Source organism: Adiantum capillus-veneris, chromosome 25 (assembly GCF_014529385.1).
Source record: "Adiantum capillus-veneris isolate H3 chromosome 25, ASM1452938v2, whole genome shotgun sequence".
Classification (NCBI taxonomy): Eukaryota; Viridiplantae; Streptophyta; class Polypodiopsida; order Polypodiales; family Pteridaceae; genus Adiantum; species Adiantum capillus-veneris.
Window position 1 is genome coordinate 59,583,770 of NC_140955.1, and position 15,627 is coordinate 59,599,396.

The window sequence follows — 15,627 nt, forward strand, 5'->3', positions numbered from 1 at the left end:
GAGACTTGAGAGTCCACTTTCAAGTCTTCAAAGCAATGACAACTTTTAAAAATCACATGCAGAGGCAATATAACTGCCATTTGGCCAAAACGGTGCAGAGTTCGACTCCAACCTCACACCCTGTGGCACTTCAAAAGCAACCAGTCTGACATAAAAACGAAGAGAGAGTTGGGCCATCAATGGCTTAGATCAACATAAAGAAGACACAAGTAGAACCATAAAGGAGATAAAGAGCTACTTATCCACTACTCATCTCCTTCAGCTAGCAAGTGAAGTTGTTACAGAGAGGGCCTCATAAATTTCCAGCCTTTCTCTATTTCAATATGCAACATATATCCATTGCATATATGTAAGCTTCAAGTAATATTAAAGCCCTATGGGGGAGGTCGGCCATTCCACCCCTCAATACCATGTCCTCTCTCTCCCTTCGTCTCATTGTGGGGATGTACTGCTAAAAAACCTATTCGCATCATAGTATTTGTCCAGAACAACATTGCATAGTGGGTGAGTTGCTGATAGCAAGTTGTCAAAGGGACCCAACACACTCGAAGGTAGTGGTAGGGCACTCAAGCTCCTGGCTAAGGAAAACTGAGCTATTGATAGTCCACTTAGACAATAACATGTGTGGTAGTAATCTCTGGCTTTGCCAGGCTTGTCTCTCAACCCTCCTTCTAGAACCTGCAAACATACAAAGATGTCAAAAGCAGCACAAAAGACCTTGAATGCTGCGGGCAAAACCAATGGAATCTCTCAGAAGGTCAAGAAAGTGAATGTTTATGTATATATAATATTTATTTTTATTTTTTTAAATTCGTCTAGCAAAAGTAAAAGTGAAGCCCAAAGGTGGCATGATGGAGGACTCTACTTATAACCGCGCTGCCCATCAGTCAATTCTACAAAAGCAGACAATCAATAATATGCAATTACAGAAATATTAAACTAACAAAGCGCAGAGAGATGACTTTGGTCAGAAGCACAAGCGACAGATAGACGATGACAGATAAATGCACAGATCACCAGGAACCACAGCAATAGCACTCATGCATTTTTTTGCAAACATCATGCAGAACGAAATTGCAAGGAAAAATAGCAGTACCTGGCAGCAAAGTAATATGTAGCCCTGCAATGCTTGTGTGTTGAACAAGGGACAACGTTTGTAATCAGCTAAAAAGTTTGTATAGTCACTTGAGGAACCTTGTGGAGGACAACCTTCATCAATCTCATAAATTACATGCTTTGACCTCCCGTCCTTAATTGCCCGAAATAATGATGCAGCACTAACACTTGCCATCCTTGAGCACTCTGCACTGGTGTTCAGTTCATTCATTGGTGAAATCGTGTCCTCGTCGTGTCTTTTTACAGTTCCATGAAGAAGGAGCTGCTCTGGAAGCATCTGAAGTAGTGGGAAAATACCACCCTGCCCAAAGAGAGTGTGATTGTCGTCTCTTACATGAGAGCGGAAGAGTCTTAAGAAGTGGCAAACTCTTACCTGCCAGAATGAGTAGCATCCATCCACTAGCTTGTTCACTCTACCTTGAAACCCTCCCTCAACATTCCCTTGTCGGAAAACTGCCCAATTCTGGCAGGGTTGGAGAAGCAGCAACATTATTTTTTTGATCTGACTGTTACATCCAGGATAATACTAGTTTGAGATCTGACTGCAAGTTCCCTTACCAGTAGAGCTGGAAGATCCAAATGGTGTGCCTGATTTATTAGTACAAGAGCAGCAAGTCCACAATAGGTGTACCTGAGATAAAAGGAAGAAAAGGCATACTGAATGAAAATTTTGAAAAAATACTGGCATTGATTATCAAACCTCATAAACAAGTTTCCACCCACCCTCCATGGGCTTCAGCTCCAGGTTCACCTCCAATGCCACCTTCATGAGTCTGGCAACTGCAGATGTTTAACGACAAAAAGACATTCAGATGTCAAGCTTAGACCCATGTCAAGCTTATGTTCAAAAAGTAGTAACACTAGCTTGATTGTAAAAACAGCCCTCCATGTCAAAACTTTTCTAATCACTATTCACAGGCGACGTGCTAAAATAGCTAAGCCCGGGTTACGTTTGTGCGCATGGTGTCAATGTGCCACCACCCCAAACCATGAGGTTCTGTATGAGCTTTTGCAAAAGCAAAACTTGCTCTATCTATGCATAAGAAATCAAAGGTCACCAGACCACAAGATTATTAAGGCTCCCTATTTGTTCCATATACAACAGATTTTTTATCAATGCAGCACACATGTAGAAGGCTATCCTTAATGGTACGATCACCAAAGAACCTGGAGATGTACTCCGCCACACCAGCAATTACAGGAGGTAACAGCAAATCAAGGATGTGAGCAACCTGTAAAGACAAGAAACTTTCAGTAGCAAGATTACCCTTATGGCTTACAAGTCTGCAGAAACTTGAAACAACCATGGAAACAAGACTAACCGCAATTGCAGTATAACAGCCTCTGACATCTATCTCACCATTTTTGTGCATCCTGCATTTAATGACACGTTGATAGCTTTAATGCACGTGATGAGGCAGTCAAATGGCCCCACTAACAAAAGCCAAAAGAGCCAGAACACAACAAGACTGAGAACACAGACAAGGCGATAAATGACCAGTATAAGCATTAATGCATTCGCAGAACTAACACTGAAAACAAATTTGTGAACAGCAAATAGACATCTGAATAGTTGCAAACAATTCACTCCATAAAAAAAATTGCAAGTGACCACTTGAAAAGTACCACCCTTATTCATTCAATCAGACAAAGAAAAACTAAAAACCAGGATCGTCAAAAACTAACCTAAACCCTCCTGAGGGATCCTTCATTTGAAGAAGAAAATCCAATATCCGCTCCCTGTAGTTCTGTAGAATTTTAGCTATCAGCTTACATAGCGCTAGGTAATAAAAGGATACAATATATTAAACAAAACCCCACAAGAACACCTCCAGACATGTTTGCCTTCAGTATTTCACACCAAGACACCAAGCATATATACCTTTTAATAGAAGCTAAAGCATGATCTCCTCCAATTGTAACAAGCGAGAATACTGCTGCATAAGTCGTTGCTAAATGTGGCATCTGTGAACATACATACAGAGAAGACTATCACATCAAATTATTTTTCAGATCAAGTTATGAATGATTAATTCTCCATCATTCACCAAATACAATCTCTTTCTTTGCCTGGCACCACCATATTGCAAAACCCAAGCAAGCAAAGAAACAAAACTCGATTAATCTTAAGCCATGACGTTATTTGGAACTTCAACTTTCAGGATGCTCATTTATCTCGATTCCCCCATGTCAGCTAGTACTATCATGCTCTCTATAAAGGCCTTAATCCTCATCCAAAGCCACAAATTCCTTACTACTGTTCCTCCCAGATTGATACTACCACTGCTTAAATTTGTATATACTTGACACATAGATTTTAGTGCGTATGTATTTGCTAATTCTGATTTTAGTCCAAGAAATTCAATTAGCTCAAATCCTAATAATTCCACACTAATTAACCTCGAATATTCGCTACTATCTTAGGTTACAGATATCAATAGGATCCTGCACGGGCAAATTCCTACACAAATATGTCCAATGGCCATTGTGCTCTTTGTACATGGTAAGGATGAAAACCAAAAACAGAGGGAAAAATACGTTAGCTAGTGCAAACAATAGAACTGGCAGTCAGAGCACCCACACGAAATTTGACTAAAACTTAGAGCGAAGAATGGTTTACCTGACCAGGACCTCCACCATAGCCCCCACGAGGGTCCTGATACATGAGCACACACCATATCAGAATATTTGCATACAGTAGTCAAACTTAAACTATGAACTAAAAACACTAGTACAACAAATGGTGTAGCCAATGAAAATACACCTTGGCACTATTTGGCCTGCATATCAAGACACCAAAACGTTTAGGGTTGAAAACTTTGATCGTGTCATGACTTGCCCAAAACACAATTTACGAATCTCAATCTTAATAGCATGCATATTTAGCGATTGGCGCACGTAAGACCATGAGACAAGCAGATACAAAACTGTCATCTTTGATGAGAGGACCTCTATTAAAAAGTCATCTGTCTATTGCTGCCCTCTGCGTCTTATCTTTCAAACTTCGGTTATGTTGTATCAAATTATCTTGCAACCTTGAAGTGATTAGAGATAAGATGATGAATCTAGGAAATGTGATATGGTGGCAATGTGTCCACACACACACACACACACAGAGTATGGAAAAGCCCTACAAGGCACAACTTTGTTAAGAGTTTCAGATTCCTGTGCAGTGGTGGCTCCAGTATCTCCCAGGAGCACATTAGGCAGTGAGGGAAGTTTTGTTTCTGCGCCAAGCCATATGTCACGGGGACTAGCACCACGTGCCAGTAGAAAATAATAGACTGAACAACTTTAAGCACTTCAAGTAACAACTGAATTGAAAGAGATAGACGACACACGAGACGGGGAGTGGCGGAGTTCCACCCCGAGAGAGAGCATTGGCCCCAAACCTGGCATCCCTTTCCGTATTTCTTTATATTACTTGAACTTAGTTCAATGCCGATACTCGCTGTCACAAACTGGTGACATGGCAACTCCCTAAGTTGTCCTAACTTATGGCCAAGTGACGAGGGGACCCCTAGGGACACAAGAAACTTAAAGCAAGTGGCTGGCGTACGGAATCCCGCAAATAGCGCTGATTGTACAAATCTCTGCAATTCGCGCTGACTGTCCGTACGGCCTGCCGAAAATTGCGCTGGCTGCTTTTGGCAGATTTTGACGCCCAATTGCTTTTGAATACTGATTGCTTTTAGCGTTAGAGATTTTGGGGCTCTGCTTTTGGGCATCCCTTGTACTTATAAACCAGCGGGCAGGGCTTCACTTCTCAGGGCATCTGGACGCAGAGTCTGAGAGTGAGCACCTACCCGCTCTCTTGTACTTTGAACACAGATTAATACAAAAAGAAATACCGAAAGAGGCGCCAGTCTTTAGGGCCAATAGCTCTTGGCACGGAACTACGCCGGGCCATGTCGACCTAATTGTGAATTGTGAACTGTTTTGAAGTGAATCTCTACTGTGTCGCGGTAGAATCTTGACCTGGGGTGTCCAAGTTTGTTACAGTGGTATCAGAGCGCAGCCGATTTCTCTTCTACCGGGAAGTCCGATCCTTTTCTCGCGGCACTTATGGATTCCAACAAAAATCGGTCGACTTCTTCTGCATCTGCGAATGCGGGAGGAGATCACGGAGAAGATTCTTATGAGCAATCAGAGGAAGAGTATGGCCCACCTCAGCCTACTCAGTTCGAGATTGAAGAGATAGAACGTCGACAATTGGTTGACAAGGCAACAAAGCAAATGATTAAAATTGCTAAGGATCCAAAATTTGCAAAATTTTTGACTCGGCAATCCCTCGCAGAAGTACACCTAGTGGCAGAATGCCACAGAACCACCCATCAAACCGGCCATCAAGTAACGTCCTTCTCCAAGGATGTTTACAGAGCAAAAATTACAAGAGGTGATTCAAACACAGGTTAGCCGGCTTTTGGACGCAAACAACAAATCCAAAAAGCATGAGAAAAAGCACAAGAAAGGAACTCACTTCCCGGGTTATTTGGGTCGTCAATCTTCTTTTGCATCGACGAGAAAGCAGAAGAAGTGTGTACGATTTGAAGGACTACCCACTTCTTCTTCTTCTTCTTCTTCTTCTTCTGACAGTTCTTCTAGCTCTTCTGACTCGAGCGAAGAAGATAGAAAAGGCAAAAAGCAAAGCTTCGGAAAGGGCAAGATGTAACAAACTGCTGACGTGTCAAAGCCTAAAGAATGGACCCAACTTACAAATGACGTGGCTGCTCGAGAGCAAAAACCCTAACCCTAATTTCTGCCAAAAACCCTAGCTGCTGAAACCCTAATTCTGGAAACCCTAACCCTAAAACTTGCAAACCCTAATTCTAGAAACCCTAAGAAGAAGAAGTCCTACCAACTTGTTGGGACCCTGTCCGATGGGGCCCCAAGTGACATAAAGGCATTAAAAATAAAGCAGAACACGCTCAAAAGACTTAGCACATCAAAATATGATGATGTGGCATCAATACGGATGTTCCGGAATTCGCGGCCGATTTTTAGGGAAATCCCGAAATTTTAGGAATGATTTTTTGGGGTCAGCTTTTCATATTTGATGCTTTTAGGCTTTGGGCCTTTAAATATGAGCCTTGGGGACCCTCTCTCGCACTTTTTAGCGCGCAGATTGCAGAGCACATGCTCCCCGGCTGTTGTACTTTGCGAATCAGCAGTAATATAAAGAAATACCGAAAGGGGCGCCAAGGTTTGGGGCCAATACTCTCTCGGGTGGAATTCCGCCACTCCGTGTCGCGTGTCGTCTCTCTCTCTCTCTCTCTCTCTCTCTCTCTCTCTCTCTCTCTCTCTCTCTCTCTCTCTCTCTCTCTCTCTCTCTCTCTCTCTCTCTCTCAGTTCAGTTGTTATTGAAGTGCTAAAAGTCTGTTCAGTCTGTTCTTTTCTATTGGCACGTGGTGCCCGCCTTGTGACAGTGGTATCAAAGCATCGAGCGTGTGCTTTTTTGAAAGCATACCGGTCTGACAAAGAGCAGACAGAGCTATTGGAATTTTATTCGAGGTACCCGGACTTATCAGCCACTACCACCCTTACTTCATCGCGCATTAGGCGCGCTCCTGTCTTCACCGCTCATGTCTTACACGGCATAAGCCATTAAGATCACTTGCAAAGAAGGATCTGATATTTGTCACTGTTTTTCTCAAAAGCAGTGCCATGCAGATGTTGATGTCTACAGCTATCAAGCAACATACTCCAAAGAAATACCGAAAGGGGCGCCAAGGTTTAGGGCCAATACTCTCTGGGGTGGAATTCCACCACTCCGTGTCGCGTGTCGTCTCTCTCTCTCTCTCTCTCTCTCTCTCTCTCTCTCTCTCTCTCTCTCTCTCTCTCTCTCTCTCTCTCTCTCTCTCTCTCTCTCTCTCTCTCTCTCTCTCTCTCTCTCTCTCTCTCTCTCTCTCTCTCAGTTCAGTTGTTATTAAAGTGCTAAAAGTCTGTTCGGTCTGTTCTTTTCTATTGGCACGTGGTGCCCGCCATGTGACAATGGTATCAGAGCATCGGGCGTGTGCTTTTCTGAAAGCATATTGGTCTGACAAAGAGCAGACAGAGCTATTGGAATTTTATTCGAGGTACCCGGACTTATCAGCCACTGCCACCCTTACTTCATCGCACATCGGGCGCGCTCCCGTCTTCACCGCTCATGTCTTACAGGGCATAAGCCATTAAGATCACTTGCAAAGAAGGATCTGATATTTGTTTCGAGTCACTGTTTTTCTCAAAAGCAGTGCCATGCAGATGTTGATGTCTACAACGACCAAGCAACATACTCAAAGTACTTGGCAAGCTTTCAAGAAAAATTTTGCCCAAAGTTATATGGTTTTTGACATCTTCCTTCGGAGTGCAACTTCTGGCAGAGTGGGGTATCCTGAAATGCTTGCCATGGAAACCCTAGCAAATTATATCTTGAAATTTCTCGACATCTCTCAATAGATGTCTCTTCTCGAGTTGGTAACCTTGGAGGTTCGGTGTGATTTCTATCTCTTGGGACTACCATCGCCGCCAAAGAAACGCAGTCTGTCCAAGAGCTGATGGACCATGCTGTGCTCGGCTACGACCTCATGGAAGGAACTTAACCCTAATTTTTGGTGCAGATTTCAAGATGGAAAGTCAATCGACTTTTCGAGCTCGACTGATGTCGAGATTGCATTTTAAGTTTGAAATCTGTTTGAGAACTTGTTTGGTGATCCTGTTTGAAATGGATGGTACCTGTTTTGAACCTGTTTTTGTGCCGATTTGAATTGTTAGACTCTGGTTTCAATGATTGGTGATTTTACTCTCGGGTGAAGAAGTGAGAAATATTCTTTTGTATTGTTTGAACCTCGGAACGACGCAAGCCGATGCCTGGGGAGCATTTCGTTGTATGCTAGAAAACCTCCGAACGACGAAGGCCGATGCCTGGGGAGCGTTTGGTTGTATGCTTGAACCTCCAAGCAACGCAGACTACGGTCTGGGGAGCGTTTGGTTGTACAGCCCTCGGAGCTCATGGCCCGGACCTTTTAAGGTTATTTGCGGGAGGAGTGACGAGGTAGTCGTTGAGTAGCTTCATACCGCAAACCGTTTGTCTCGAGGGAGTGCTCAGCGGCGCTGTTTGTTGTGTTTTTTAACATGCATATGTAAGCATTTGTGTTGCATTGTGATGTGCCAATTACTGAATATTCCTAATTGGATGAGATTGCTTGGGTATGTAATTTTAGTACATCAAGACACCCATGGAAGATCAATACGCTCTAGGTGTGATGGCTAATTTTACTATGCCGGAATATCAAGAGTTCCGATTTGGACAAAAGGAGAAGCTAACTCCTTGATCAAAAGAGCAAAAAGGAGAAGCTAACTCCTTGATCAAAAGAGCAGAAAGGAGAAGCTAACTCCTTGTGTCACCAGCGTGTGACTACTATCTATCCTTTTTGTTGATTTCTTTCTTATTATTTATTTACTTTCACTTTTTGGAAACACCCCTCGGGAAATCTAACTGCCCTGCATTGCATAGCTAGCGTGTAACTGTCCAGAGGGAGTCCATGCCTGAGGGCAAGAGAGCACTAAGGTTGGACAAGGACTATGGTTAGCCAAAGTGGGGTCATTGACTAGCCAAAGTGGAATCCTTTGCTACAGAGGCTACATTTCAGTTTTGGGTGTGGTTGCAGTGTACAAAGGGGGTCAGAAGACTACAATGGCAGCATCTCCTAAAATTTTGGGAACTGCTATTTTGCAACCTGAAAATGTGTTTGCGTCATTACCTCCGGAATGACAAGGGGAACATTTTCTTACTCTGCCATGAAGTCAACTTGGCGACCGGTTGGGAGATTTTTAGACGGCAACCCCGAAACAGGAAAATGCTTGTAAATGTGCCAAGTGGCACATTCTAGTGCACTTTCCTCATGCAAGAGAAGGTGGCGCTGAATTTGAAGGGAGAAGAGGCTCATTTGCTGATTTTGTCACAGGTTAACAGCTATGGAGTGCTTGCTTTCCCTCCTATGTACAGTGCGGTGCCAGGAGTGATGCCCTGCACGCTACGCACTGCTCTCTCTCTCCCCTATGGCAATACGTTATGCCCCTCTAGTGGGCTTTTCAATTGACCAATGTACAGTTGTGTGGGTTCATGCGCGATTGCCGAGGCAAGAGCCTCTTGCACAGGTACTGGATTAGCTAGCGGCTAATCCCCCGCAGGTACATGTGAATTCGGAGAGGTTTCACACCAGAAATCTCGTCCGATTCAAAGGGCAAGTAGCCCTACAGGTGCGAGAGCTCGAGGACTTGCTACGGATGCGACCGGCACGCGAAACGGAGCCCGAAACAGTAAATTACAGCCTGCTGTGTATTTTTGCAGGTTTAGGGTTTTGGCCCTAAACGGTCCCTAATACCCCCAAGAGGTTCGGGGACGCGAGGGGACCGCTGTACAGGTGATCTGGCGCATTTTCGGGGCTGAAAACAGAGAATTCAGCGTGCTGCAGATTCTCGCCAGGTTTTGCAAAGTGCCCGTATGCGTCGGGAAAGTCATTCAATGCGTGGGAATACTGACTGTGAAGGGACCTACTACAGTTATGCTGCCAAAATCGGGCCGGAACAGTTGAAATTCAGCCAAGTTTGTGCGGGGCAGCTTGTAGGGAACCACAGCGTTTATTCCCTCTTTTAAACAATAAAGAAATACCGAAAGGGGCGCCTAAGTTAGAGGCCAATCTAGTGGCGGTCTACTCATACAGGTGCAATCTAGCAGCCTGTATCCCTCTCCCCTTTGTTGTGTCTTGAAAGTACACGTAGAATAGACGACTAATAATGGGTGAAAGCTAAATCAAGGTTTGAAGTAAAGTCTACCGCCCTTTTTGAAAGTACAGGCCGGTTTCATGGTTCCATCCCCAGGATTAAATCACTTTTTCCCATAGAAGTGAGCCTTGGTCAGTTTGGGCTTGAAGACACAAGGGATCATAGACCAGACACAGGGAATTGCAATTATGGCTGACAGACCAGATGATGTGACTGAAGAGGTTTCCTCTTCACAGGGTCAACAGACATGAAGTGGGTGAGTCTTCAAGACCACCACAGATGGATGATGATATATTCAGGACCCAGTTGGCTACTGCTGTGGCTATGTTCACACACGTAATGCAGAACCCGAGGTTTTTAGCCTTTCTACAACCTCCTCTTCCGTCTCAGCAAGTTGGGTCACTGGATCGTATTCAGAAGCCTGTTAAGGCTCAAGCACAGGTGATTCATACTGCACAGTCAATGGAAACACATGTACACTTGACGGAGAACATGTTGTCTCCACAACCTGTGCCTAAGGTGCAAGAACAGGTGGCTGAGATGCCAGTCTTTCAAGCTGTACCAGTTCAGCCCGCCACCTTTCAGCAGCCTATAGCTGGTTCTAATGGGCAGGGAAGCAACCTACAGGCTATGCAACAGGTCTTCCCACCACCTTCAGTACACCCTGGCTATTTTGGAGGTGGATCGGTATTCCAGAGCATGGCTGGTCATGCACCTGGAAATCAGTTTTACACGCCAGGAACAGTGTTCGGGGGTGCTCAAACGATGATGCCTAACCCCATGTATGGTGTTACGGGCATGCTACCAGGGTTTCAAAGCACTCAGGGCCAATTTGGGATGCCACAGGCAAATTTTGGTATGGCTGGAATTACAAATCAGCAGCCAAATATAGCATTTCCAGGTCAGCTTAATTGCGGTCAGGGAACACAAATGAACCCTAACAGTGTTCCCATGTTTCAGTCACTTCCATATGACAACTTAACGCCGCTGGAGAGGCCGACTCCGTACAAAGAAGGTGGCAAAGGTGTGACATTCACGACCTTTACAGGGTTTGATGACAGGAAGAAGGCTCTCTCATTCCTCCAGCAGTTTGACAAGGCCTATGCAGGGGGAAACTTTACAGAGGCTTCAAAGGTCCGCAAGGCAGCCACTTTCTTGACAAGGAATGCGGGACAATGGTGGACAACTTTATTGTTTCAAGGGCAAGCTCCGTCCACATGGATTTACTTCAAGCAGATTTTTGCAGCAGCATGGTTATCTGATGACTTTGAAGCAGATGTCATGACAGAATGGCACCAACTTAATGCTGCCACTTGCAAGAATCTCGATGACTACAATCGGAAGTTTTGGAAAGCTATACTTCCAGTAACTTCCTATAGGTTTGTGCCATTGACAGAACAGATTGAAAAATACTGTTGTGGCCTACCCAAAGGATTGAGAAAGTACTGCACGAAGACCAAAGTCACTACTTTGACGCAGCTCATCGAGGTAGCAAACACTGGCAATGGTTTGCTCAAGGGAGAAGATTGTGAATTCAATACTGGTGTCAAGGAAGGATCAGCCAAGAAAAATTTAGCGAAGAAGCACGTTCCCAATGAGGCTCCAAAAGGGACTCAGGAGCCAGCCAACACAAGGAAAGGCAAAGCTTCGGCTGAATCAAAAAAGGGACCAGCAAAGAAATGGAAAAGACGTTTTCCTCGCAAGTCGGAGGAGCAAAAGAAGGTCCTGAGGTCAGAGAACAAATGCTTCATCTGTGAGCAGCCTAGCCACATTGCTTACAATTGTCCTACAAAGAAAAGGCCAGTTGATTCTGAAGACAAGGAGGACAAGAAAGGAAAGAAGCCCATGGCTGGTCTAGTGCCAGATATGGTGGGCGACAAGCCGAATTCAGATGCAAGTGAGCTTTGCAGAGCATGGGGAAAGGTCAGGGATCAAACAGTGCTTATCTTCTTTGATCCAGGTGCCAAAGCCAACTTCATTTCCCCAGAATTGGCTTCAAAGTTGGGAATCAGACCTGAAGAGATGGGGTATACAGCAGAGGCAGGTTTGGCATGTCCTGGCCATACAGAGGCTGTGACACCCATCATTGGAAAGTTGCGCCTACATATCCAGTCCTATGTAGATGCTAAAGAATTTTACATCATGCCACTGGACGGATGTGATGTGTTGTTAGGTATTCCTTGGTTGTTTTGTGTACAGGGAATCATGGATGCCTACAACAAAAAGATCACTGTACAGAGCAAGGGAAAGACTCACGTTCTGGATGTAAAGCTTAAAGGGGAGTCTATTCCCACTGTATCAGCTTCTGCTATTACTTGTGTAATGAAAAAGCATCTTTCTGCGTACTTGGTTTTTGCACGTGAAGTGTTAGATTGTGATGAATCAAATTTATCTATGCTAGATAAAGAAAGGTCAATGTTTTACAACAGTATAGTGACTGTTTTTCCGATTCATTACCGTCTCAATTACCACCAGAGAGACCCGAGGACTATGCGATAGATTTGGTGCCAGGAAGTAGCCCACCAAATAAGCCTCTGTACAGGGTTAGTGCGGCTCAGCAGAAAGAGATAATGGGCCAAGTACAGGAGCTGTTAGAAAAGGGGCTGATTCAGCCCAGTTCATCTCCATTCTGTTCTCCAGTGTTGTTGGTGCAAAAAAAGGATGGCTCATGGCGTATGTGCATCGACTACCGTGCACTGAACAAGAATACCATCAAGAATAGATTCCCTATACCTAGAATTGATGATATTCTAGACAAATTAGAAGGAGAAACTATGTTTAGCAGGATAGATCTAAAGAGTCGGTACCATCAAATCCACATTAGATCAGAGGATGTGCACAAGACTGCTTTTAGAACAACGTTTGGCCTTTACAAATTTTTAGTGATGCCCTTTGGTCTCACAAATGCTCCTGCTACGTTCAATAGGATGATGGACAGAATTTTCCGTCCACACCAGCAGTTTGTTGGTACATTCTTTGATGACATGATAGTCTACTTAAAGAATGAAGAGGAGCATAGGCATCACTTGGCCATTGTGTTCAAAGAGCTACGCAGTCATAGGTTGCTCATCAATGCAAAGAAAAGTGAATTTTTTCTGGAAGAGATCCACTTTCTGGGACACATTGTCTCAAAGGATGTTGTCAAAATGGATCCTGCAAAAGTTGAAGCGATCAAGTCATGGCCAGATTTGAAGACGATGCACGATGTCCGAAGTTTCTTGAGACTATGCTCCTATTACAAAAGGTTTATCCGAAATTTCGCTGAGATTGCTTCACCTTTACATGCTCTTCAAAAGAAGGCGGTCACCTTTAGATGGACACAGAAAGAGATTTCAGCTTTTAATCTCTTAAAGGAAAAGATGACTTCAAATCCAGTCATTGTGTTCCCAGATCTTAGGAAGTCATTTGTGGTCCAGTGTGACGCCTGTGGTAGTAGCATTGGTACAGTGCTAATGCAAAATGGCAGGGTAGTAGCCTATGAGTATATTCACTTGGTGATTGGGTGCTTTTACGCTTTGAAAAGGCAAGGTTAAAGAAGATGAAGGGCAAGGAAAGACTGTTTCCAAAGCTCAACATGCGTTACTATGGGCCTTTTCAAGTGTGCGACATAATCAGTGATGTTGCATATAGGCTGAAATTGCCTGATAGTTGGAAGATTCACAATGCGTTTCATGTGAGTCTTCTCAGACCCTATGTGGGTGATGTGCCAGAGGATATGCCAGCTGAAGATCAGCCGGAAGTTGAGGAACTTGACGAGATCTTGGTCCCGGAACAGATTTTGGCACATAAAGAAAGAAAAGTGAAAGGCAAGGTTGCTAGGCATTACTTGGTAAAGTTCAGAAACTATCCACCAATGGATGCTAAGTGGACGGAAGAAGGTGAACTTGCAGAGTCACCAACTGTGTTATCACTTTACCTTGAAGCCTTCGATTTGCAACCTACCTTGACCCCTGGAGTTTCAAAGCTATATGGATTTTCAGTGTGACAATGGCTTCTTAAACAAATGATGTACATGGTATTTAAAGTGAGCTCAAATGAAATACCTGTTACATGAATGTTAGAGCTGTACAGATTGTCAGTTTGGCAATTGCTCTTATGGAATGTCCAAAAGTACGGTTAGTGCTATAGAAGTGAGTATTTCTTGTCAGTTTGTCCAGGATACAGTAATTGCTTCTATTAAAGGGTACATGTGTAACTGCATTCTTAAACTGTCGGTTTGGGTATGCTCGAAAGTGTTACTGGGCTCAACGTGTACTATAAGACAGTGGCAAAATGTGTAGCTATCATTTTGTCATTGGAAAGTTAGTGACTCAAAGCAATGGCAGAGTGCGAAACTACCACTATGTCATTGGGACAGGGTTCACACGCAGGCAATACATGTGTCGACGAGGTGTTGAATACACCAGGGTTGACAATGAGCATGTATGTGTCGTGCATGTGTCGGTAGGTGTTGAATACATCAGTGTTGACTGTGAGCATGTACGACATAAATGCAAACGAGGACGTTTGAGATTTCAAGAGGGGGGTATGTCACCAGCGTGTGACTACTATCTATCCTTTTTGTTGATTTCTTTCTTATTATTTATTTACTTTCACTTTTTGGAAACACCCCTCGAGAAATCTAACTGCCCTGCATTGCATAGCTAGTGTGGAACTGTCCAGAGGGAGTCCACGCCTGAGGGCAAGAGAGCACTAAGGTTGGACAAGGACTATGGTTAGCCAAAGTGGGGTCATTGACTAGCCAAAGTGGAATCCTTTGCTACAGAGGCTACTTTTTAGTTTTGGGTGTGGCTGCAATGTACAAAGGGGGTCAGAAGACTACAATGGCAGCATCTCCTAAAATTTTGGGAACTGCTATTTTGCAACCTGAAAATGTGTTTGCGTCATTACCTCCGGAATGACAAGGGGAACATTTTCTTACTCTGCCATGAAGTCAACTTGGCGACCGGTTGGGAGATTTTTAGACGGCAACCCCGAAACAGGAAAATGCTTGTAAATGTGCCAAGTGGCACATTCTAGTGCACTTTCCTCATGCAAGAGAAGGTGGCGCTGAATTTGAAGGGAGAAGAGGCTCATTTGCTGATTTTGTCACAGGTTAACAGCTATGGAGTGCTTGCTTTCCCTCCTATGTACAGTGCGGTGCCAGGAGTGATGCCCTGCACGCTACGCACTGCTCTCTCTCTCCCCTATCGCAATACGTTATGCCCCTCTAGTGGGCTTTTCAATTGACCAATGTACAGTTGTGTGGGTTCATGCGCGATTGCCGAGGCAAGAGCCTCTTGCACAGGTACTGGATTAGCTAGCGGCTAATCCCCCGCAGGTACATGTGAATTCGGAGAGGTTTCACACCAGAAATCTCGTCCGATTCAAAGGGCAAGTAGCCCTACAGGTGCGAGAGCTCGAGGACTTGCTACGGATGCGACCGGCACGCGAAACGGAGCCCGAAACAGTAAATTACAGCCTGCTGTGTATTTTTGCAGGTTTAGGGTTTTGGCCCTAAACGGTCCCTAATACCCCCAAGAGGTTCGGGGACGCGAGGGGACCGCTGTACAGGTGATCTGGCGCATTTTCGGGGCTGAAAACAGAGAATTCAGCGTGCTGCAGATTCTCGCCAGGTTTTGCAAAGTGCCCGTATGCGTCGGGAAAGTCATTCAATGCGTGGGAATACTGACTGTGAAGGGACCTACTACAGTTATGCTGCCAAAATCGGGCCGGAACAGTTGAAATTCAGCCAAGTTTGTGCGG

The 15,627-nt window shown here is 44.4% G+C and overlaps 1 protein-coding gene across 1 annotated transcript in view; it reads right to left on the minus strand.

The window, feature by feature from the left end:
* Positions 1 to 222: 222 nt before the first annotated feature.
* Positions 223 to 15,627, minus strand: part of ERA1 (Prenyltransferase family protein) — a 42,147-nt gene continuing 26,742 nt past the window's right edge. The window contains exons 4-13 of the mRNA XM_086499644.1: positions 3,737 to 3,772; positions 2,999 to 3,081; positions 2,803 to 2,856; positions 2,439 to 2,490; positions 2,284 to 2,348; positions 1,840 to 1,896; positions 1,675 to 1,747; positions 1,490 to 1,579; positions 1,097 to 1,417; positions 223 to 678 (exon numbers count right to left, since the gene is read on the minus strand). Coding sequence (XP_086355770.1) covers positions 433 to 678; positions 1,097 to 1,417; positions 1,490 to 1,579; positions 1,675 to 1,747; positions 1,840 to 1,896; positions 2,284 to 2,348; positions 2,439 to 2,490; positions 2,803 to 2,856; positions 2,999 to 3,081; positions 3,737 to 3,772 — 1,077 coding nt within the window. The 3' untranslated portion in view covers positions 223 to 432. The remainder of the gene's footprint in view (positions 679 to 1,096; positions 1,418 to 1,489; positions 1,580 to 1,674; positions 1,748 to 1,839; positions 1,897 to 2,283; positions 2,349 to 2,438; positions 2,491 to 2,802; positions 2,857 to 2,998; positions 3,082 to 3,736; positions 3,773 to 15,627) is intronic.